The sequence below is a fragment of the Erythrolamprus reginae genome, chromosome 9 (assembly GCF_031021105.1).
Source record: "Erythrolamprus reginae isolate rEryReg1 chromosome 9, rEryReg1.hap1, whole genome shotgun sequence".
Lineage (NCBI taxonomy): Eukaryota > Metazoa > Chordata > Lepidosauria > Squamata > Dipsadidae > Erythrolamprus > Erythrolamprus reginae.
This window is the reverse complement of record NC_091958.1, coordinates 43,700,292-43,724,889: the sequence shown is the minus strand read 5'-3', so window position 1 is coordinate 43,724,889 and position 24,598 is coordinate 43,700,292. Positions and strand designations below refer to the sequence as shown.

General features: G+C 42.2%; 1 protein-coding gene across 2 annotated transcripts in view; it reads right to left on the bottom strand.

The window, feature by feature from the left end:
• The window catches only part of XPO6 (exportin 6), a 242,455-nt gene that overhangs the window by 62,442 nt on the left and 155,415 nt on the right, over positions 1–24,598 (bottom strand). Inside the window, exons 1-5 of one of the 2 annotated variants that reach the window (XM_070761005.1) lie at positions 22,276–23,138; positions 5,011–5,101; positions 3,352–3,464; positions 1,867–2,064; positions 1,499–1,658 (exon numbers count right to left, since the gene is read on the bottom strand). In XM_070761005.1, the coding sequence (XP_070617106.1) occupies positions 1,499–1,658; positions 1,867–2,064; positions 3,352–3,464; positions 5,011–5,101; positions 22,276–22,299 (586 nt within the window). In that variant the 5' untranslated portion in view covers positions 22,300–23,138. Of the gene's footprint in view, positions 1–1,498; positions 1,659–1,866; positions 2,065–3,351; positions 3,465–5,010; positions 5,102–22,275; positions 23,139–24,598 lie in introns of those variants that run through there. The other variant, XM_070761004.1, reaches the window with a different exon arrangement.

The following is a 24,598-nucleotide window of genomic DNA, read 5'->3' as shown; positions in this document are numbered from 1 at the left end:
CACACACAAACATACCATGTATAAATTGTATACGCCTAGGGGGAAAGGATATCTCAGTTCCCCTATGCCTGACGACAGAGGGGGGTTTTAAGGAGCTTACAAAAGGCGAGGAGGGTAGGGGCAATTTTGATCTCTGGGGGGAGCTGGTTCCAGAGGGCCGGGGCCGCCACAGAGAAGGCTTTTCCCCTGGGTCCCGCCGATCAACATTGTTTTGTTGACGGGACACGGAGAAGGCCAACTCTGTGGGACCTAACTGGTCGCTGGGATTCGTGCGGCAGAAGTCGGTCCCGGAGATATTCTGGTCCGATGCCATGAAGGGCTTTATAGGTCATAACCAACACTTTGAATTGTGATCGGAAACTGATCGGCAACCAATGGAGCCGTTGCCCTAGCTCAGCTCCAACATGCATGTGTGTGCCGACCAGCTGGTTTTGGACTCCCACAGAGGCTGTGGGAGGGCATTTTTGGCTTCTAGAGAGCTTGGGGGGGGGCATTTTTACCCTCTACTGGCTCCTGGGAAGCTTTTGAAGCATGGGGAGGGCAAAACATGAGTCTACTGGACCCACCAGAAGTTGGGAAACAGGTTGTTTCTGGCCTCCAGAGGGCCTCCATGGGGCAGGGGAAGCTGTTTTCACCCTCCCTAGGCACTGAATTATGGGTGGTGTAGGGAACTGGTGTAGGGACTGCTGCTTGAGCAGGCGGGTTAGACTGGATGACCTCCAAGGTCCCTTTCCAACTCTAATAATAGAAACATAGAAACATAGAAGTCTGACGGCAGAAAAAGACCTCATGGTCCATCTAGTCTGCCCTTATACTATTTTCTGTATTTTATCTTAGGATGGATATATGTTTATCCCAGGCATGTTTAAATTCAGTTACTGTGGATTTATCTACCACGTCTGCTGGAAGTTTGTTCCAAGGATCTACTATTCTTTCAGTAAAATAATATTTTCTCATGTTGCTTTTGATCTTTCCCCCAACTAACTTCAGATTGTGTCCCTTTGTTCTTGTGTTCACTTTCCTATTAAAAACACTTCCCTCCTGGACCTTATTTAACCCTTTAACATATTTAAATGTTTCGATCATGTCCCCCCTTTTCCTTCTGTACTCCAGACTATACAGATTGAGTTCATTAAGTCTTTCCTGATACGTTTTATGCTTAAGACCTTCCACCATTCTTGTAGCCCGTCTTTGGACCCATTCAATTTTGTCAATATCTTTTTGTAGGTGAGGTCTCCAGAACTGAACACAGTATTCCAAATGTGGTCTCACCAGCACTCTATATAGCGGGATCATAATCTCCCTCTTCCTGCTTGTTATACCTCTAGCTATGCAGCCAAGCATCCTACTTGCTTTCCCTACTGCCTGACTGCACTGTTCACCCATTTTGAGACTGTCAGAAATCACTATAATAAATAAATAAATCCATTCACAAATGGAATATTGCCAGCTTTCCTTGTCAGCTCTGGTACAACCTGAGTTTCCCTGCCTCACTAACCTGTGAGGAGCCCCAGGACATTCTGGACCTGCTCCAGGAGGAGCTTCCGCAGCTCCTCCTTCCGTGCGATGCTGAGGTCCTCCCGTGGACAGGCCAGCTCTTCGGACGTGGTCTTCAGCATGATCAGCCCAAGTGGGGTTGTCCCTGGGGACTGGATTAACTGTTAAAGAGAATGGATTGTTAGCATGAACAGTTTTCTCTTAATTGTCCGTCCGTCCATTCATCCATTAAGAATGGACAACACTTAAGATGACGGAGAGGGGTGGCATACAAATTTGATAGATAGATAGATAGATAGAGAGAGAGAGAGAGAGAGAGAGAGAGAGAGAGAGAGGGAGAGAGATAAAAGAGTTAGCTTTCAGTCTTACCTGTAAAATATTTGTGAAGAAGTCATGATAAAACATGGGCCAGTCTTGCCGGCCAATATCCACAATGACCTTACAAAGTTTGTTTCGGATGAAGTAAGGCAAAGTTTTATGGTGAGCTAAAAGAAGTTTTGGCAGGCAACTGCGAAGCTCTGTTTTATCCTGAGATGGGACCCCAAGCCACATCTTGTTAATCAGGTTCTGAAACACACAGACATCAACATCATCATCATTATTATTATTATTATTATTATTATTATTATTATTATTATTATTATGAACCAGGTAACTTTCTTTACTCAAGGCTACAGCTAATATTCAAGGTATTAAATATAGAGGTTAGCTTACTAAAAACACCAACTTTAAAAATATGTGCTACTTGGAAAGCTGGTTTTGTTTATTTGCTAATTGAATTCAGTGGGGAAGTATTTATTTCCAATAAATAAACAATTTACAATTAAGAGGTGAGTTCTTATTCATAGGAGCAACCAAAGCTCTACTAATTAATGCTAGTAACTAATACTAGGATTGCAGGAGAATAGAGAAATAGACAACCATTGAGACAAATTTAATCTCGTTTTGATCCATGCTTATACAGTTACAAACATGGTTAGCCCACTCTAGTAAAGGTAAAGGTTCCTCTTGCGCATGTGTGCTAGTCATTCCCGACTCTAGGGGGCAATGCTCATCTCCCATTTTTTTGGATTTTTTTAAAATTATTTTTCAAATAATTTTAAAACAGACAAATAAATACCAACAAAGGACAGACAAAGGAAAAACAACAACAACAAACAGAACCAAAAAAAAGTGATATCAGCAAACATTCAGTATTTCTGCATTGCTAGATCAGATATGTCATTAAATCCTATAATATGCATATTAATTGCAGTAATATTCGTATTATTTTGTACAATCACAAAATCCCTATTCAAATCATTCATATTTACATATTTATATTCTTTATTTTATTAATTGTTATATTATTATTATTATTATTATTATTATATTTTAAATTTTAATTAAATTTGTATGCTGCCCCTCTTTGCAGACTATATATCTTTTGTGATCTTCTTATTTCTATTTCTTAACCCAATCCATCTGTGCCATTTTACCCATATTTCATGATACTCCGAATCTTTTTGGCTCTCATCTCCATTTCTAAGCCGAAGAACCAACGCTGTCTGAAGACGTCTTCGTGGTCATGTGCCTGGCAGGACTAAACTTCGCACCAAAGCATCCCTATTTTTCTACTTATTATTATTATTATTATTATTTATTAGATTTGTATGCCGCCCCTCTCCGTAGACTCGCATTTTTACTTGCATTTTTACATGCTTTCGAACTGCTAGGTTGGCAGAAGCTGGGGCAAATAATGAGAGCTCACTCAATTACGCAGGGCTAGGGATTCGAACCACTGGACTGATGACCTTATCGACAAGCTCAGCATCTTAGCTGCGCCGCATCGCACAGCCCAGTCTGGTAGCTCACCTCAAATACTGTTAAACTATACATCATGACATAGTCATTTCTCGTGCTCGACAGGAAATAGAGGCAGAATCTCCAGGCACCGACCTGCTGAGCGAAGTTATTCAGAAGTTCTTCTGGATAGACAAATAAAGCAACGTGCATTATTAGAATTTAGAGCTAAAAGGAGAAGCTGTACAGGAGAAAGCCATTTCTACGTCCCTTTTGTTTTACGAGAAAAGCCAGAAGGCCTGGCCTGGAGCTATTTATACCATTATTTACACTGAAGTTACTATCGATCAGAGGTTCTGAACACTGCAGCCAAAGACCACTGAGCTCATACAAAGAAGGACTGATATAACCCTAACCACAGGACTTAAAAACTTATTTTTAACCTGCTGATGCTGAAATGCTTTAAAAAAACTGGCTTTCCCTTTGAACCACTGAGCTAAAAAGTCTCCATTGATCTAAGGTCGGTTCCCCCAGGGCTTGGTGGTTTTCAGTGTATTTCTAGCCCACTGCTGATCTAAATAACAATCATTATTCATCAAAAGGAAGGGAGCGAATAACGTTCCATTATCATTCATATTATAAAAAAGGGGGGACATGATCGAAACATTTAAATATGTTAAAGGGTTAAATAAGGTCCAGGAGGGAAGTGTTTTTAATAGGAAAGTGAACACAAGAACAAGGGGACACAAACTGAAGTTAGTTGGGGGAAAGATCAAAAGCAACATGAGAATATATTATTTTACGGAAGGAAGGAAGGAAGGAAGGAAGGAAGGAAGGAAGGAAGGAAGGGAAGAAAGGAAGATAGCACTTAAACTTAATGAACTCAATCTGTATAGTCTGGAGGACAGAAGGAAAAGGGGGGACATGATCGAAACATTTAAATATGTTAAAGGGTTAAATAATGTCCAGGAGGGAAGTGTTTTTAATAGGAAAGTGAACACAAGAACAAGGGGACACAATCTGAAGTTAGTTGGGGGAAAGATCAGAAGCAACATGAGAAAATATTATTTCACTGAAAGAGTAGTAGATCCTTGAACAAACTTCCAGCAGACACGTCTACCTGGTGACTGCTTCCCCAGCCCCAGTACAGTGTTCCCTCGATTTTCGCGGGTTCGAACTTCGCGAAAATACTATACCACGGTTTTTCAAAAATATTAATTAAAAAATACTTTGCGGTTTCCCCCCCTATACCACAGTTTTTCCCCGCCCGATGACGTCATATGTCATCACCAAACTTTCGTCCACTTTAATAAATATTTTTTAAATAAACTTTAATAAATAAGCATGGTGAGTAATAATCTAAATGGTTGCTAAGGGAATGGGAAATTGCAGTTTAGGGGTTTAAAGTGTTAAGGGAAGGCTTGTGACCCTGTTCATAGCCAAAAATAGTGTATTTACTTCCGCATCTCTACTTCACGCGAATTCAACTTTCGCGGGCGGTCTCGGAACGCATCCCCCGCGAAAATCGAGGGAACACTGTAATTGCCCTGTAGCTAATTAATGTTCTCTAGCACAGAAAGTCTATTCAAACAATCTTTCGCTGGCTGGCAAGATTATTGCAGTTTTTTTTTAAAAAGAGAGAGAGAAGAAAAAACATCTTTTAAAAAGTGGCCTTAATTCCGAAAACCTGGGGCAAAACTTGGGAGGGGAATGAGGAAGAGGCCAACTTACCAATTTCACGCTTTCTCTCGTTCGTAGTGCAGTTGTGGAAAAACTCCATCATGAGGCTCTCCAAGGCTCGGAGGGAGGCCTCTTCTGACGCCTGCCAAAGACATTTTAAAGAGACAGATAGTCACACTTGGACCGTTAACAAAAGGCAGTTTTATATCATTGCGGGAAACAAAAAAATAAAAATCTTTTATGCATCTCTAGATGTTCAACACTGGCTTGGAGTCCAGCAATGCTTCTAACTCAGTGGTTCTCAACCTGGGGGTCGGGATCCCTTTGGGGGTCAAACGGCCGTTTCAAAGGGGTTGCCTAAGACTATGTTTCCCAACCTTGGCAACTTGAAGATATTTGGACTTCAACTCCCAGAATTCCCCAGCCAGCGAATGCTGGCTGAGGAATTCTGGGAATTGAAGTCCAGATATCTTCAAGTTGCCAAGGTTGGGAAACACTGGCCTAAGACTACGGGAAAAGACAAAATTCCCTTGGTTTTAGGAACTAAAGCTTCTATTTTGGCACCTTGGAAGATATTTTTACAATCCGACCAATCAGACGTTTACAGTGGGGGTACCCCTCTGACCTTCCTGCCAATCAGCTTCAAGCTCTGTTTGGAGAATTAGCGCTAGACTTATGGTTGGGGGTCACCACATGAGGAACTGTATTAAAGGGCCGCGGCATTAGAAAGGTTGAGAACCACTGGTCTACCTGGCTCCACGGATCATGGCATCGGACCGGAATATCTCCCGGACTGCCTTCTGCTGCATAAATCCCAGCGACCGATTAGGTCCCACAGAGTTGGCCTTCTCCGGGTCCCGTCGACTAAACAATGTTGTTTGGCGGGTCCCAGGGGAAGAGCCTTCTCTGTGGCAGCCCCGACTCTCTGGAACCAGCTCCCCCCGGAGATTAGAACTGCCCCCACCCTCCTTGCCTTCCGTAAACTCCTTAAAACCCACCTTTGCCGCCAGGCATGGGGGAATTGAGATATCTCCCCCGGGCCTATACAATTTATTTATAGTATGTTTGTATGTATGTCTGATTAATAATAGGTTTTTTTAAATGTTCTTAAATTATTAGATTTGTTATGAATTGTTCTATTGCTGTTGTGAGCCGCCCCGAGTCTACGGAGAGGGGCAGCATACAAATCAAATCAAATCAAATCAAATCAAAAAATAAATGTCCTTCAATCCTGACACTGCCTCCACCCAAGTTCCCAAACATTTGAGCGACAGTATTCAAGAGTACGGGTAGTCCTCAAATTACGAGTCTGAAAATTTATGCTGCTAAGCGAGACAGTTTCTCCTAGTTTTATCAGGACTATCTGCGCTCCCATTTATTTAGGAAAAGCTGAATTTAGGCTGGCTTACTCACTGCAGCTTGTATCTTAGCAACAAACTACTGAATTTTCATCAGCTCTTCATACTTTTAAAATAGAAGGCCCTTCCACAAGATTACTGATCCAGAAATTATTCCAAGTATGAAAAATGTAGAAAATTGTCGAGCAAGCCAGTGCTTTTGGTTCAAATATAAGGTCTCCTTTGCAACTCTTTGGACATTTATATTTTAAATATCAAAACAGGTTGGCTGTACTTTTTCATCATGCTTTTTGCAGTTCCCTCTAATGTCTATTTTAGCTATTAAATTTATTGGCTGCCCATCTGATTATAAGGTAACTCTGAGCGACCTACAATATTATTATGTTATCACACAATCGTAATTATTGAGAATATTCTTCTCTTCAGGCTTTAAATGTTTGGACCAGATATTCTGATCCTCCGGTTTACATTGGAAAACAAGGTAAAATCAGAGATAAAATCAAGAATGGCAATGTTGCCATTAAAATATATTCACTGCAGCAAGGGATTAACTACAGTTTAAATTTGCTTTCTTTTTGAATCTTTGTTTCCTTGTCGATACAGCATTAGACCAGGGCTCTCCAAACTTGGCAACTTTAAGACTTGTGGATTTCAACTCCCAGAATTCCCCAGCCAGTTTGGAGACGCCTGGGTAATGCTGTATCAACAAGGACCAAAGATTTGGAAAGCAAAATGAAGATTTTTTAAAAAACTCTGTTGCTGCAGTGAACATATTTCATGTGGCTGGGGAATTCTGGGTGTTGAAGTCCGCAAGTCTTAAAAGTGGGCAGGTTTGGAGATCCATGCACTAGACAATTTGGGTCTTTCTGATTTATTGAGTAAGGAGACTGCACTATTTCTATCAATTTCTATTTTTAAAAATTCTACAAAACAAGATCGGTCCAGCTATAATCTTGCCTCGAAGAGATGACTGCCAGACAAACAATAATATCCCAGTGTTCCTCTTTCATTTGCAAAAATAACATTTTAATGCATATTCTACAAGGCTGCCAAACCCACATTTGTTGAAATAGTAAGTAATCCTGCTACCGCCTCCTCTATCTCTCGTATACAGTACAATGCCAAATGTTTATAAAATATAGGAATCATTTTTCAAGGCCCCTTCATCAAGAATTTTGTTTCATGGAATAGCTAACAAGATATTCTGAGCACTTGCAAATAGAAGATGGAGTCCCACTTCTCTGACACTTGGTGGAAACACCTTCAACCAGGCCAGGATATTGAGTCTTCAAGACCAAGAATTTTGACAGACCTGTTGTCCATCAAGTTACTTAACACTCTTTGAAAAAAAAAACCCGATAAGAGCCCTGGTGGTGCAGTGGTTAGAAAGCAGAACTGCAGGCTAACTCTGCCGATTGTCAGCAATTTGATCCTGATCGGATCAAGGTTGACTCAGCCCTTCCATCCTTCCAAAGTGGGTAAAACGAGAAGGATCCAGATTGTTGGGGACAAAATGTTGGGGGCAATAGGCTGACTTTGTAAACTGCTTAGAGAGGGCTGTAAAGCACCGTGAAGTGGTATATAGGTCTAAGTTCTATTGCTATTACTTTTCCTTCCTTCCTTCCTTCCTTCCTTCCTTCCTTCCTTCCATCCATCCATCCATCCATCCATCCATCCATCCATCCATCCATCCATCCATCCATCCATCCATCCATCCATCCATGTTGCATAGAGGTTAGAAAGCAGTATTGCAGACTAAGTCTGTCCACAGCCAGGAATTCAATCCTGACCAGTTCTAGGTTGACTCAGCCTCCCATCCTTCCGAAGTTGGTAAAATGAGGACCCAAATTGTTGGGGACAATATGCTGATAAACCACTTAGAGAGGGCTGTAAAGCACTGTAACGAGGTATATAAGTCTAAGTGCTATTGTCATTGCTATGATGAAGGACTGGCCCGTTATTCACTAATATCATTGCCTACAAACCGTTTAAAGGAGTTGTAGGAGGAATACAATACAACAATGCTGTTTTGATTTACAAAGATGCTTTTCCGACTGAAAAATACATTAGATTTTTTATATTTGAACATACAGTATTTCAAAAGCCCTGTCTTCCCAATGACTAATGAATTCAAGCTTTTTCCCTCCAAGCACGTGCTTTGAAAGATCATATTTTTAAAAGTTGTACTGTAATGATTTTCCATGTCAACACAAGCTGTTCTCCTTACTAACTCCCAATTAGTGGCCAGGAACAGCAAGAATTGATTGTAAGAATAGCTTTGATGTAACAGAGCGAATCCAACCCAATATGTAATTACATGACGCTTTAAAACAAATTAACGTTGTTGCTGATGAGCAGGATTCAAAACCACCAAGTACTTGGTGACAAGGCTATAAATTTATTCAAAAGAAGAGCTGACCACCCATCTTAATTTAAGATATTTCTTCCTATCTCACCAAAAATATTTCTATAGAATGAAAAAAACATCTGCATCAACCTCTGGATTAGTTGTAGTTTCTTAGTAATAATGCAAGACTTCCACACTAATGGTTACCCAATTCAGAATTAAAAAAAAAAAACATTTTAAGAATTTCTTACAAGGGCAGGATCAAGAAATTGTTTATTTCTTGGATTTTTATCACAGCAAATATACCTAATACCTCCTCTTATTTTCCCTACAACAACCAACCCTGGGAGGCAGGTTGGGCTGAGAGATACAGGGGGTGTTCCAAAAGTAATGCTATTATTTTTTTAAAAAGTAATTTATTGAACAGATTTGCACAAACAAAATTCTTCAAAGTACTGTCCTTGGGCCTCTACACATTTTTTCAGCGATTCTGCCATGACCGGTACGTGCCCTGGAAGGAGTCTTCGGGGACCTCTCGCAAGGTCTTCGTCACGGCTGATTGGATCTCTTCTATGGACGAAAAACGGGTTCCTTTCAGGGCTGGGAACAAAAAGAAGTCTGCTGGGGTGACATCAGGACTATAGAGGGGGGCACCTGGTGTTTGGCCATATAACTCATAGCACGTTGTTGCAAGGCGTGTTTTTCATCCATAGAAGGGATCCAATCAGCCGTGACGAAGACCTTGTGAGAGGTCCCCGAAGATGCCTTCCAGGGCGCGTACCGGTCATGGCAGAGTCGCTGGAAAAAATGTGCAGAGGCCCAAGGGCAGTACTTTGAAGAATTTTAAGTGTTTGTGCAAATCCGTTCAATAAATTACTTTAAAAAATAATTGCACAACTTTTGGAACGCACCCTGTAGTAACTGGCCCAAAATCACCCAGCTGCCATTCATATCTAACGTGGGACTAGAACTCCCCGTTGCCTGGTTTCTAGGCCAACAAAATAGAAAAATTAAGATCCTCACCCCAACCCCATAGAGTGATGGGGGGGGGGAGGGAGGAATGTATTTTAGAATATCTATTTTACTTCTGTAATGCAGAGGTGTCAAACTCAGGGTCTGCTGGCTGGATTCGACCTGCAAGGTGCTTAAATTTGACCCAGGCACCCAGCCTGAAAATATTTATTTATTTATTGGATTTGTATGCCTCCCCTCTCCGTAGACTCGGGGCGGCTAACAACAGTGATTTAAAAACAGCATATAACAATCCAATAATAAAACAACTAAAAACCCTTATTATAAAACCAAACATACATAAAAACATACCATGCATAAATTGTAAAGGCCTAGGGGGAAAGAATATCTCAGTTCCCCCATGCCTGATGGCAAAGGTGGATTTTAAGAAGCTTACGAAAGGCGAGGAGGGTGGGGGCAATTCTAATCTCTGGGGGGAGTTGGTTCCAGAGGGCTGGGGCCGCCACAGAGAAGGCTCTTCCCCTGGGTCCCACCAAATATCAAAGGATCGGCCCATGGGGCCTCTGCCAGCTGAAATGGGGCACGTTTGTGTGTGTGTGCATACATGCAGCCCCCCCGCAGTCCATTTTTGGCCTTCGCGGCCTCCAGTGCTGCAGGAGGCCGCGCGGAGGCCGCATGAGGCCTGCAGAGTGCTATCGTTTCAACCGCTAAAGTGCTGCAGGAGGCCCCTCAGGCCAAAAATAGGGCAGAGTGGCCCTCTGCACCATGTTTTCAATGGCAGAGTGCTGTAGGAGGCATTCGCCCCATCTTCCCACCCCACCCGTGGAAGAAAACTACAATGCTGATCAGGCCCTTGAGAAAAATCCAGTTTAACACCCCTGCTATAAGGTAATCATTTACTGTGTTATCTAATCGCCCTCCCCACTCCTTGCTGTAATTTTTCCCAGCGCTGAGTAACATTTATAGCACAAAATTTCACAACTCCTATTTAATTTCAAACAAGCATTGCAACCCAGTTGAAAAACAACCCAGCAATTCGTGGCCAAAACAGAACTTTTACCGAAATCTAAGATTTCTAAATGCTAAATTTTATTTGCACTACCGGTTGGATTTCTGCCTTGAGCCTCGGCAATAAATAATCAGAAGCTTCACAAATAGCAGTCTTCCTGGTTCATTCTTTCGGCGTGAGCATAAAACTTAGCACTTTGAAGCAAATAGTGCTAAATAAGGTTCCACAAATTTATCACTCATTTTGATGGATGATTAAGGGATGAAACACTCTAGAGACAGATCCAGGAATCTCAGCACACATGGGGGAAGAATTTATACTCATTAAATTATACTTAGTTCTGGTCATGAAACTGTCCAGGGTAGTCCTCAACTTACAACCATTTGTTCAGTGACCATCCAAAGTTACAATGGCAATGAAAAAAATATGACTGAGATTTTTCATAGTTACAACTGTTGGAGCATCCTCGTGGTCACAGGATCAAAATCTGCATGCTTGCCAACTGACTCATATTTACGATGGTTGTGGTGTCCCTGGGGAAGAGCCTTCTCTGCGGCAGCCCCGGCCCTCTGGAACCAACTCCCCCCGGAGATTAGAATTGCTCCCACCCTCCTTGCCTTTCGTAAACTTCTTAAAACCCACCTCTGTCATCAAGCGTGGGGGAACTGAGACATCTCTCCCTGCCTATGTAGTCTTAGTGCATGACATGACTGTATGTATGTTTTTTATATTGGGGTTCCTTGCTTTTAGATTTTTAAATGTATAATTGCTAAATTAGATTTTAATTATTAGATTTGTCAGTATATATTGTTTTTTGTCACTATTGTGAGCCGCCCCGAGTCTGCAGAGAGGGGCGGCATACAAATCTAATAAAATAATAATAATAATAATAATAATAATAATAATAATAATTCTCCTTTTGCAAGCTTCCAACAAGCAAAGTGAGTGGGGCAACCAGATTCGTTAACAAACCATGTTACTAACTTAACAAGGGCAGTAATTCACTTAACAACAGCGGCATTGTTATACAGTGATCCCCCGGTTATTGCGTCCCCGACCATTGCGAACAGGGTAATTTGCGATTTTTGAACCCGGAAGTCAAAACACCATCTACGCATGCGTGCCCTTTTTTTCTATGGGCACGCATGCGTAGATGGCGCCCGGCAGATCAGCTGCTGGGCGGCTTCCCTGGGTCTTCCCCCTCTTGCTGGCGGGAGGGTGAAGCCGCCCCCAGCACCCGCTCGCCCGCCCTTCGCCCTTCGCCCGGGAAGTTCGCCAGGAGTCAGCGGAGAACGGCGCGCCTGCTTTAAAACGATCGGAGCCGGACGATTGTTTTAAAGCAGGCGTGCCGTTCTCCGCTGACTCCTAAAGTGGGGAAGCGATCGGAGCCGGCTCCGATTGTTTTAAAGCAGGTGCGCCGTTCTCCGCTGACTCCTAAAGCGGGGAAGCGATCGGAGCCGGCTCCGATCGTTTTAAAGCAGGCGCGCCGTTCTCCGCTGACTCCTAAAGTGGGGAAGCGATCGGAGCCAGCTCCGATCGTTTTAAAGCAGGCGCGCCGCCCCCAATCTTCGGCTCCTCGCTAGCGCTGCGGAAGTTAAAAACACCATCTGCACATGCGCAGATGGTGTTTTTACTTCCGCAGCGCTACTTTGCGAAAACCCGCTCGTTGCGGGGGGTCCTGGAACGGAACCCTCGCAACGAGCGGGGGATCACTGTAATTGCTATTGTTATAATTAGACCAAAGACACAATATGAATCAATATTTTTCTTGTTGCATGAAGAGAAGTAAATATGGAACTTTCTTTGTAAAGTGCAGTTATGATAAAATGAGGGTTTAAAAAGCAGGAATGAGATAAACAAGAATATAAAAGCACGACGGCGTAGTTTTTAGTAGAAAGAAGCAAATAGCCAAGAGAAATTTTGTTAGCTAATAGCATTTTTAGCTCGTATGAGGGCGGAAAATAATCTTTGAAATCCAGATGATAAAATTAGAAAAGGAGGTAGCACAAGATGAATGATGTATACCAAAATAAAATAGATAAATAATTAGGAAAATTTGGATTAAGAATTTGGCAATTGATATTATATTGTATTGTATACAATATAATATCAATTGCCAAATACGAAACATTTAAATATGTTAAAGGGTTAAATAAGGTCCAGGAGGGAAGTGTTTTTAAAAGTAAAGTGAACACAAGAACAAGGGGACACAATCTGAAGTTAGTTGGGGGAAAGATCAAAAGCAACATGAGAAAATATTATTTTACTGAAAGAGTAGTAGATCCTTGGAACAAACTTCCAGCAGACGTGGTAGATAAATCCACAGTAACTGAATTTAAACATGCCGGGGTAAACATACAGTATATCCATCCTAAGATAAAATACAGAAAATAGTATAAGGGCAGACTAGATGGACCATGAGGTCTTTTTCTGCCATCAGACTTCTATGTTTCTATGTTTCTATTTTAATTTGAAGGTATGTGAATTTGTATCTCTGTAAGGTGTGGAAAAACAATAAAACATTTATACCCCAAAACAACAACAACAGTGGCATTAAAAGTCATAAAATTCACTAAACAACTGTCTTGTTTAGCAGTGAAAATTTTGGGCTCAATTGTAGACATACTGTAAGTTGAAGACTACCAATATGAACTTGGGATGCTGTAGCAGTCAGTTCATATCACAGTAAAAAAAAGCCCATGATTATAACCAGGCGGGGGTTGCAATTTATCTCTGCTACTGGTGCTGATGCGCACACAGCTCCGGGTGACTGGCAGGTGCGCATCTGGCAGCCGTGCGCGCACATCAGAGAGAGATTTGTTTTCTGCGCATGTGCAGGAAGCAAATCTCGTAAGACACATGGCCACGTGAGATTTCTGCAATTTTTCGCTGAAGAATTGCTGAAAATTGCCAAAATTACGCACGCTCGCGCATCCTCTTGCAAGATTTTGCTTCCTGCACATGAAGCCACATCTGACTCCAACGCATGTGCACGCCCACATAACCCATTGTGTCTGCTGGTGAAAAAAATGCTAAAGCCAAACTGTCCAGTTTTTAAAGGATTTGAGGAATCAGGTTACTATTATTATTATTTATTAGATTTGTATGCTGCCCCTCTCCGAAGACTTGGGGCGGCTCACAACAGTAATAAAAACAATATAGTAGTAGAACAAATCTAATATTAAAAAACATATAAAACCCTATCATTATTTAAAAAGCCAAACAGCACATTCATACCAAACATAAAACAAAGTATAAAAAAAGCCTGGAGGGAAAGGTGTCTCAACTCCCCCATGCCTGGCAGTATAAGTGAGTCTTGAGTAGTTTATGAAAGACAGGGAGAGTGGGGGCAGTTCTAATCTCCGGGGGGAGTTGCTTCCAGAGGGCTGGGGCCGCCAAAGAGAAGGCTCTTCCCCTGGGGCCTACCAATTAGGGAAAAAAATTGATTAGGAAAAAAAATGTCATTCATATCACAGCTCATTAGTTGCCAGACGGGAGGTTTGACATGTAGTCAAATAGACCAGGTCAAGCTCTTAATTGAAACTGAAAATGTGCATTAACATAAACTGAAGACTTCTCCATGTCACTGACATTATTATGTTTTTCCTTAATTATTGCTGGTAGATGCAGTGTGGGTAAAAACAAAAAGAAAAGATTTACTCAGTGACCTAAGAGCAAAAGTATTCAATGGCATCGCAATTTTCTCCTGAGTCAAGTTGTGATCTCACTTATGACAATGTCAACAGGAAACGGCACCAGGCTTAAGAAAGAGGTGATATGGTTTGTTACCCGGATAAGCGGAAGACATTGCAACACAGTGCTGTAGAAGAGTGAAAATAAAGGAATTTGGACAAACTGGAGTCTTGAAAAAGTTCAAAGAAAAAAACTATTGGAATAATAGACACCTACAGCTCTAAAAGGATGACAATGAAGGTTTTTTTTTTTACAATGCTCCCTGATTATATCATCATCTTCCTTTAATGACCCTAGAATCCCTTGCTGGGTGGAATCTGGGCAATTGAAAGAAGCTAGCAGAGTGTTTACTGCCTGGATGCCCTTCCTGTCACCAATGTGAAGTTTTGTACAGCGGATATAGTCTCATTGTGCCCAGAGAGAGAAATAGCTACCTCTACCTACCGGTAGGATTGAACTCACCACCCTCCTGATTGTGAGGCAAGACCCCCATGTCTAGGTCACAGCACCACACCAATGCTCCCTGATTATACACACACACACACAAAATAAATTTTATGGAGACTGAAATTACCTTCTTCCATTATTTTGATCCACTGTTTGTTAGGTAGTCCTCAACAACAGTTCAGAGAGGGACGGTATAGAAATCAATCAATCAAACAAATAAATAAATTCACTCTACAACGGTGACAAGAAAACTCATAAATTCAAAGTGTTGGTTATGACCTTTAAAGCCCTTCATGGCATTGGACCAGAATATCTCCGAGACCGCCTTCTGCCGCACGAATCCCAGCGACCGATTAGGTCCCACAGAGTGGGCCTTCTCCGGGTCCCTATGTGCGTGTGTATGTGTGTGTATGTATTCAACTTTTGAGAGTGGTCATCAAAATTTCATTTTGCCACGAGGTTGCTCCATGGTGTCACCTGATACCCTTGAATGTTTCCTTGTTAATTGAAGTTAATTGAAGTTTTAAAATTAGAATTTAATTACTGTTTATGTTATTAACTGGATTGTTCTTCTACTGTTTTATTATGTGCTGTGAGCAGCCTCGAGTCCTCCGAGAGGGGCTGCATACAAATCCAATTAAATAAATAAACATGGTCTTTTCTTTGCCCCTGGAAAAAGGGACAAGGGAATGGATTTCAACCACCATCCATTTCATTGCATTTTAATCAATGAAGCAGTGGAAGTGATGTGCCGGTGTCTGGAGGCTGTTGGGGCCTGGATGGGTGCCAACAGACTCAAACTCAACCCGGATAAGATGGAGTGGCTGTGGGTTTTGCCTCCCAAGGACAATCCCACCTGTCCGTCCATCACCCTAGGGGAGGAATTATTGACCCCCTTGGAGAGGGTCCGCAACTTGGGCGTCCTCCTCGATCCACAGCTCACATTAGAGAACCATCTTTCAGCTGTGGCGAGGGGGGCGTTTGCCCAGGTTCGCCTGGTGCACCAGTTGCGGCCTTATTTGGACCGGGACTCACTGCTCACAGTCACTCATGCCCTCATCACCTCGAGGTTCGACTACTGTAATGCTCTCTACATGGGGCTACCTTTGAAAAGTGTTCGGAAACTTCAGATCGTGCAGAATGCAGCTGCGAGAGCAGTCATGGGCTTCCCTAGGTATGCCCATGTTACTCCACCACTCCGCAGTCTGCATTGGTTGCCGATCCATTTCCGGTCACAATTCAAAGTGTTGGTTATGACCTTTAAAGCCTTTCATGGCATTGGACCAGAATATCTCCGAGACCGCCTCCTGCCGCACGAATCCCAGCGACCGATTAGGTCCCACAGAGTGGGCCTTCTCCGGGTCCCGTCAACTAAACAATGTCGGTTGGCGGGCCCCAGGGGAAGAGCCTTCTCTGTGGTGGTCCCGACTGTCTGGAACCAACTCCCCCCAGAGATTAGAACTGCCCCTACTCTCCTTGCCTTTCGTAAGCTCCTTAAAACCCACCTTTGTCGTCAGGCATGGGGGAACTGAGACATCTCCCCCGGGCATATACAATTTATGCATGGTATGTTTGTATGTATGTTTGCTTAGTAAATGGGGTTTTTTAAATATTTTAAACTATAATTTAGATTTGTCATGAATTGTTTTATTTTGTTGTGAGCCGCCCCGAGTCTGCGGAGAGGGGCGGCATACAAATCTAAATAATAAATAAAATAAATAAATAAAATAAATAAATAAAATAAAATGAGGCAAAAATCACAGAACAAATGCATTGCTTAGAAATGTAAATTTTGACCTGAATTGGTGGTCCTAAGTCAAGAAGTAATTATACCTTTAGACAGGATATTCCAAAGGTATTTTTCCAAAATGCAACTGGACATTCTTGGTTTTTTTCCTTTTCCTTTTAACGTTTTACTTCTCATCCAAGAAGCTTTTTTTAATTCTAAGTATTGTTTTTGCAGGAAAAAAAATTAAACAAGTCTAATTGCCTCTTGGAAGAAGCATCCTTTGGGCCAACCATGAGCTGGACGACTGAGAATCTCCATAGACATATGACAGGATGAGATTCTTGGCAACCTATGAGTTCCTAAATCCTGCAGCCATCTCCTCCTGGACCCTTTCTCTTCTGAACTCAGAAAAGCCCACAAACACAAAATGGTAAGAGTAGCACAGAGGTCTTCAAATTTGGCCACTTTAAGACTTGTGGACTTCAGCGCCCAGAATTCAACTCCCCACCACAGCTGGCTGAGGAATTCTGGGAGTTGAAATCCACAGGTCCACAATTCTGGGAGTTGTTGTTGTTGTTGTTATTATTATTATTATTATTATTATTAATTGGATTTGTATGCCGCCCCTCTCCGCAGACTCAGGGCGGCTAACAACAGCAGTAAAACAGTACAACAAAATCCAATACAGTACTAAAAAACAGTTAAAAACCCATTATATAAAAACCAATCATACATACAAACATACCATGCATAGAATTGTAAAGGCCTAGGGGGAAAGTGTATCTTAGTTCCCCCATGCCTGGCGGCAGAGGTGGGTTTTAAGCTGCTTACGAAAGGCAAGGAGAGTGGGGGCAATTCTAATCTCTGGGGGGAGTTGGTTCCAGAGGGGCGGGGCCGCCACAGAGAAGGCTCTTCCTCTGGGTCCCGCCAAGCGACATTGTTTGGTTGACGGGACCCGGAGAAGACCCACTCTGTGGGACCTAACTGGTCGCTGGGATTCGTGCAGTTGAAGTCCACAAGTCTTAAAGTTTGAGGACCCCTGGAGTTAGTGGATCTTCATTTTGTCATTTTCAAAATGACTTCCAAAACCATTTTATTTTAGCAGATTTTTTTTTTTCGCCTCCACAGTGGGGATTAGATTTATTTATTCTGCCACCTCGTTTAATGTATTTATGGCCTTTATAACAGCTGAACTGTTTGCTTTATAATTTGGCTTTCTTTTAGTTTTCATTTCACAAGAGATACGCTGCAAAAACAAATAAGCTACCCCAAGCTATCTTCAGTTGGCATCTGCTTGGAAGCATGTGGATAAATTAATAAAATAACCTTTATAAATGTAAGCCCAGAAATATTATCAGGACCTAAGCTTTAGTAGACCACTAAATGATGTACATTCTCTACCATTTTATAATTTCAATTATTGGCTTTTATCCTTTGGCATTTGGCTGACGTCTACAGCCCACCTGTGCCTTACATCCTCTACCTTTGGAAAAAATACTGCAAATAATGAATAGCAGCATGGTGCTGAAATAAAGCTATAAAAACCAAGTTAAAAAAGAAAAGGATTAAACTTTTAGAAGCCAGTAACCCAGAGAGGCTGAAATACTTGCTTTCTGAACTTGGAAATCCCCCAGGTTTCACTCTGCTATTATTATTATTTATTATTATTATTTATTAAATTTTTTATGCCGCCCCTCTCCGTAGACTCGGGGCGGCTCACAACAGTAATAGAAAAACAATGTACAATACAAATCTAATAATTAAAACTAAAAACCCATAATTTAAAAAACATGCACACAACATACCATACATAGACAATATAGGCCTGGGGAAGTTGTCTCAGTTCCCCCATGCCTGACGGCAGAGGTGGGTTTTAAGGAGTTTACGAAGGGCAAGGAGGGTGGGGGCAGTTCTAATCTCAGGGGGGAGCTGGTTCGAGGGTCGGGGCCACCACAGAGAAGGCTCTTCCCCTGGGTCCTGCCAGACGACATTGTTTAGTCAACGGGACCTGGAGAAGGCCAACTCTGTGGGACGTAATCAGTCGCTGGGATTCGTGCGGCGGAAGGCGGTCTCGCAGATACCCTGGTCCGGTGCCATGAAGGGCTTTATAGGTGATGACCAACACTTTGAATTTTGACCGGAAACTGATCAGCAACCAATGCAGACTGCGGAGTGTTGGTGTGACATGGGCATACCTTGGGAAGCCCATGATCGCTCTTGCAGCTGCATACTGCACGATCTGAAGTTTCCGAACACTTTTCAAAGGTAGCCCCATGTAGAGAGCGTTACAGTAGTCGAGCCTCGAGGTGATGAGGGCATGAGTGACTGTGAGCAGTGAGTCCCGATCCAGATAGGGCTGCAACTGGTGCACCAGGCGAACCTGGGCAAACGTCCCCCTCGCCACAGCTGAAAGATGGTTCTCTAATGTGAGCTGTGGATCGAGCCGGTGATCAGCAGCAGTAGCTTACAGTGGTGCACTCTAACCACTGTGCCACGAGGCTCTATGTTCAATCTATATCAGGGGTGTCAAAGTCAACGCCCACGGACTGGATCTGGCCTGTGGGGGCCGCCATAAAAAGAGCAAAGGTCCGTCCCGTGGTGCTTCTGCCAGCGAAAACAGGATCCCGAGCTGCAATTTTGGCTGCTACAGCCTCCTGCAATCTTCTACCGGTGAAAATAGAGCTCAGGGCCCTCCTCAGCTCCATTTTTGCTGGCAGAGTCCTTGGGCCACCACAAATGTCCCCAACAGGAGTGATGTAGAACTGGCCACGCCCATCCTGGGCTCACTCACCTTGGTGTGCGCGCAACCGTAAATGAGGAACACAACCTTGATGCAGCCCTCAATGAAATCAAGTTAGACACCCCTGGCCTTCTCATAAAATCTACTGCCAAGAGATCTTTCTTTACTTAGTGAGAAAGGTTTTTGTTTTATTATACATGCCTTAAAAGTATTTTTTTAAACTACACCTGCCTTTTTTCTTTGTTCTTAGTACAGTATTCGTCTTTATAGCGGACAAAAAAAACACCCCGTCAGATAAATGATGAAGGTAGTAATAGTTTTCTGCTGTCGTTCAAACCAAACGAATAGCACAATTCTCCTTCTCCTTGCAACATAAAGGAACCATGAGAATGAATTTGTATGACTCAAATTGTGCAAAGGAACAGGAAATGCAGTGGCAACCAACAATTTTAAAAATGAGATTGATATAAGACGGCAACAAGCTTCTACGTGCTTGAAAAAGCTTATTTTAAGAAAAAAGTATGAAAAAGCAATGTTACTTGATCGCTCAGAGCTAACGATGTAACTACAGCCAATTTTTTAAAATGTGAAATATTTCTTTGGCATTGTTAGATGCAACAACATCACTTTCTGGGTAGTCTGTCCTATTACTGCTAATTCTTCATTCATGCCTTTTCGAACCCTTGTCTCAAAATATGTACTGGTTATTGCTTTCTCACTTATAAGGGGTGGGTGGGAATAATATTGTTAGAAAGATATACAAAGAAAAGATGGCTTCCCTTAGAGCAGACTTGTAACTTTTATGCCCAGACTTTAGAGCTGTGAGAATTTACAGTTAATTGCGTAGCAGGTCAGTTGTACATAGGAAGAGTAATAATTTGCATAGCATTGCACACAGCAATAGCCTCGGGAATAAAACAGCATTTTCTTAATGGGAATGATGCATTCAATCTTCAGACAACAAAACTTCTCTTTAGATCACCTAGAACAGTGATGGCGAACCTTTTTTGTCTCGGGTGCCCAAAGTGTGGGTGCATGCGCAATAGTGCGCATGCGCGTGCCCACACCCATAATACAATGCGCTCCCCTTGTGCATGCACACAACCCCGTGCTCTCCCCACACGCAAGCATACAGGACCCGAATTGTGGGGGCAATAGGCTGGCTCTGTTAAGAAGTGCTATTGCTAACATGTAAGCCGCCCTGAGTCTAAGGAGAAGGGCGGCATAAAAATTGAATAAATAAATAAAATAAATAAATACAGGCCTCACTGAAGCCTCGGGACTTCCGATAGGCCCGTTGGTCTGTTTTTCGCTCTCTCCGGGGTTCAGAAAAGCTTCCTGAAGCCTGGGCAGAGTGAAAAACGGACCAACGGACCAACCGGAAGCTCAGAAACAAACTTCCGGTTGGGCTGTTTTTGCCCTCCCCAGTATTCAGGGAAGCCTCTAAAGCAGTGTTTCTCAACTTTGACAACTTTAAGACGTGTGGACTTCAACTCCCAGAATTCCCCAGCCAGCCATGCTCATTAAGGAATTCTGGGAATTGAAGTCTACATGTCTTAAAGCAGCCAAGGTTGAGAAACACTGCACTAAAGCCTGGGGAGAGCGAAAAACAGCCAAATGGTTGGTCTGCTGGGCCATTTTTCGCCATTCCCAGGGTTCAGGGGGCTTTCCTGAAGCCTGGGAAGAGCGAAAACGACTGATTAAAAAGGCCAAAAATCAACTGTCCAGCGCGCACATACATGCTGAAGCTGACACAGGGCAACGGCTCACGTTCTCTCAACTATGGCTCTGCGTGCCAACTGTGGCACACATGCCATAGGTTCATCATCACTGACTTAGAATTTCAAGCAACCTTGCCTTCTGGTATCTGAAGACAGCTTTTAAAATCCCATTGATACCTATAGCTGGTAGCTGAATTATAGTAAACAATGAAGATTGAAAACAACTCATGAAGTTTGTAGCTAAAGTTACATTGATGTAATAAATCACCCAGGGAAATATTTTGAATAATCTGAAAAGAGACATGCACAAATATTTATTCTCTAGCTTATTTATATTTAACACTACATTTATCAGAAAGCAAAACACCCAGATGTAGTAACTAATTTTCTGCTACAAGAACATCAAATATTTTTACAATTCTTATTGGCACAAATATATAGTGGGGTTTTTTAAAAACACTAATAAAATTCACCCTTCCTGGATCTGAGATGGCACAAGCAGCTTTCTCAGAGGTAAGCACATCAAATAGTAATTTGGCGGTTCCGGAAACTTGTAAATAAGATACATTATTTTTCTTCCCCTAGAATATCATTTTGAATTCTCACTTAATTCATCTTGGACTTGGCATTTTGATTTGATCTGCATCAGGTCAACCAACTATGGAATTCCCAGTCTCAAATTTTCAGATAGGTTTGATTTATTAAAAAAAAAGAGAGAGAAAATGCCATTAAACTGAAATCTGGAAGCTTTACAAAAGGTACTGAATATGATATACTGTAGATTGTAACAGTTTTTACAAATGCATGCAGGGGGACTTCCCCTTAAGGCCCTGCCCCTTTATGAAAATCCTTTCTTTAACCATAGCCAGTTTTATAACGCCAGATGACAGAAAGAAAATGAGCCTCCAAGTAGCCAAGTTTCTTTGTTAGCAGAACCTCTGAATCTATTCCTTCCATGATCCACACTCAAGACTGTTATCTAATGATGGCATCTATCATTGCACAGTATATTATATCGAACCACGCCAATCACTAGCAAAGCAGCCTAGGCGGATCATTATTTGGGCAAAGGAAAAGCTAAGAAAATATCCACACACACATCATCCCATACATACACAGAATCTGTGATGATGCTGTGGGTCCACATCTGCCACGAGGATATAACCACCCAGGAAATTCGCAAAGCAGCGAGGATGCAGAAAGCAGGAAACCATTTTTTAACCCAATCATTCCCCTTGCAACACATTTCCACTCCTGACCCCTGCATTTGGAAGCAAAGCCAGGATCCTTTGTAACTCACCATGGTTTGTTGGGAAGTGTCCATCCAAGATGAGCAAGATCCCCGGTGGGTTCCTCGGATGGGATGTGTTATTATGATTATTATTAATTTTTTTTTTGTGGCCCCAGCTCAGGTCATGCTTTTCTCTGGAGGGCTTTCTTCCTCCATGAGGAAGAAAGAAGAATACAAATTTATTTTGTATTATTTGGCCCCTGAAAGAAGCTACCTTTTTTGCTTTAGCCTGGAGGCTTTTCAGGGACCCATCAGACAGGCGCAAGCAAGCAGCCAGGGGGGAGGAAAAAAGGGGGGATTATTTATTTAAAAGCCTCAACTTGGCCCAAGGTTTCATTTTAAAAGGAGCCCATGCAATAAAATAAAATAAAATTGGGGGGGGGAGGAAAACGGTCGGTTTACAGGGGGCTCCTCCTATAGGTGGGGGCGCAGGGGCTGAGTCGAGGGATCTCCAATATTGGTGGTGGTGGGTCTTGGGGGGGCAGAATAATGGGATTTTTGGGGAGGGGGCTCTGCTTGGAAGGGGGAGCACTGAAGGGAGCTACCTGTCTTCTGGGCTGGAGGGAGGGAACGGCCTAACGGGGTGGGTGGGGGTCCTGATCCTCGGGACAGCCTCGCTAGCCCCCTCCTCTTCCTCCTCCTCTTTCCTCGCAGCCCCTGCCTTGGCAACCGCCCCTAAAATCCGGACGGACACTTCCGCCCTCTCCTTCTTCTTCCTCTCCGGCGGCGGGTGGCGGTGGTGGGTGAATGGCCCCGCCCACGCCCCGCCCCCTTCGCGGGCTCGCCCGCCCTCCCTTCGTACCCGCCTGCCTTGCCTGCCTGCCTTGACTTCCGGAATCCAACCGCACCGGAAGCGACTCGCTCGGCCGGCCTTCCCCCCCCTTCGCGGCCGCGCGACCAGGGCCTCTCTGCCGGAAGTGGCGGGGGCGCGCCGAAAGTTGGGGCGCGCCTAACGCTCGCTCGCGAGACGAAACCCCGCCCCCAAACGCGTCTCCCTCCTACCTCCCCTTCTCTCTCACCACACCCCTCCCTCCAGTGAGCATGCGTAGTGGGATGAACAATTTTCCCGCCAAAATAGGGGCTCGGGTTTAATCTTTAAGCCTCGATTTTATCGAGATCACTGAATACTGTAATAAAAACGACGGTTAAAAATAATAAAAAGAATAATAAAAACGACGCATCTTTTAATAAAGATTCCATTATATACTATTCCATTCTTTTCTAAAGGATTAAAATAGTGATCAGTTAATAAATAAATTTATCCATTTATTTAATAAATAGAATTATTCACTGTATTCATTGATTGAATAAAATGTCATTTAATTAAAATGTTTAAGATTACTTATTAAATGCAAACTATGTTCAGGACTAAAATTAGTTAAAACAATTAAAATATTAATAACTTACCAATTTCAATAACATTACAGTATTATTAACTAATTAAAATTTTACATTGCCCCTACTGTTAGACTAGAAAATGAAATACATCGTTATTAAAATTAAAATATTAAAATATTAAATGTCTATTATGAAAAGTATATTAGCTAAATATTTATTAAAATTTGGTAAAATGTTAAAACGGTAATTATTTGTTTCAATATTTTTGCACTATAATTTTAATATTTAAAATGTTATCAAAATTAAACATTAAAAATTGAGAAATTAGATTAAAAATTTGCCTTGGATTGAATGGAAAACTGGAGTGTCAACCAAATAAATACATGTAAACAAACAAATAAATAAAAAGACTTCTTCAATGAGTTTTACAGGTAGTCCTCACTTAATGTCCGTAATTAGGACTGGCAACTCTATCACTAAACAATGAACAAATAAATAATAAATATGCACTAAAATTATTGCAGAATCTTAAATATTAAAAAAGCAGGGGTCTTGTAAATAGTCTTCATGTTTTTACCAATATCTGCCCTTGTGTCTGATTGTGGGAAATGGCACAGAATTCTACTCGCCTACCTGTGCAAAAGACTGAAAAAAATCCCTTTTTAAAGCCCATATGTCCATTTTTATTTGTTGATTAATTTATTTATTAAATGTATATGGTGTTCATCTCAATACCAAGCAACTCTTTTACAATGCATCTTGCTATACTTGGATTAAAAAAGAAACTTTGATTCACAAACCAGATTCATACTTCCTAATTTCACCCTTTCCACCTGAGCGAACTGGGACCATTTCACCCCTATTAATGACCCATGGAAAGAGGAAACCTGTTACTCAGAAATTGGTCCACCTATCCACTAAAAAGCAATTCAAAAATATGCAAATAAGCAGATACAATCCCAAGATTATGTGAAATCATAATTGCCCCTAGCAA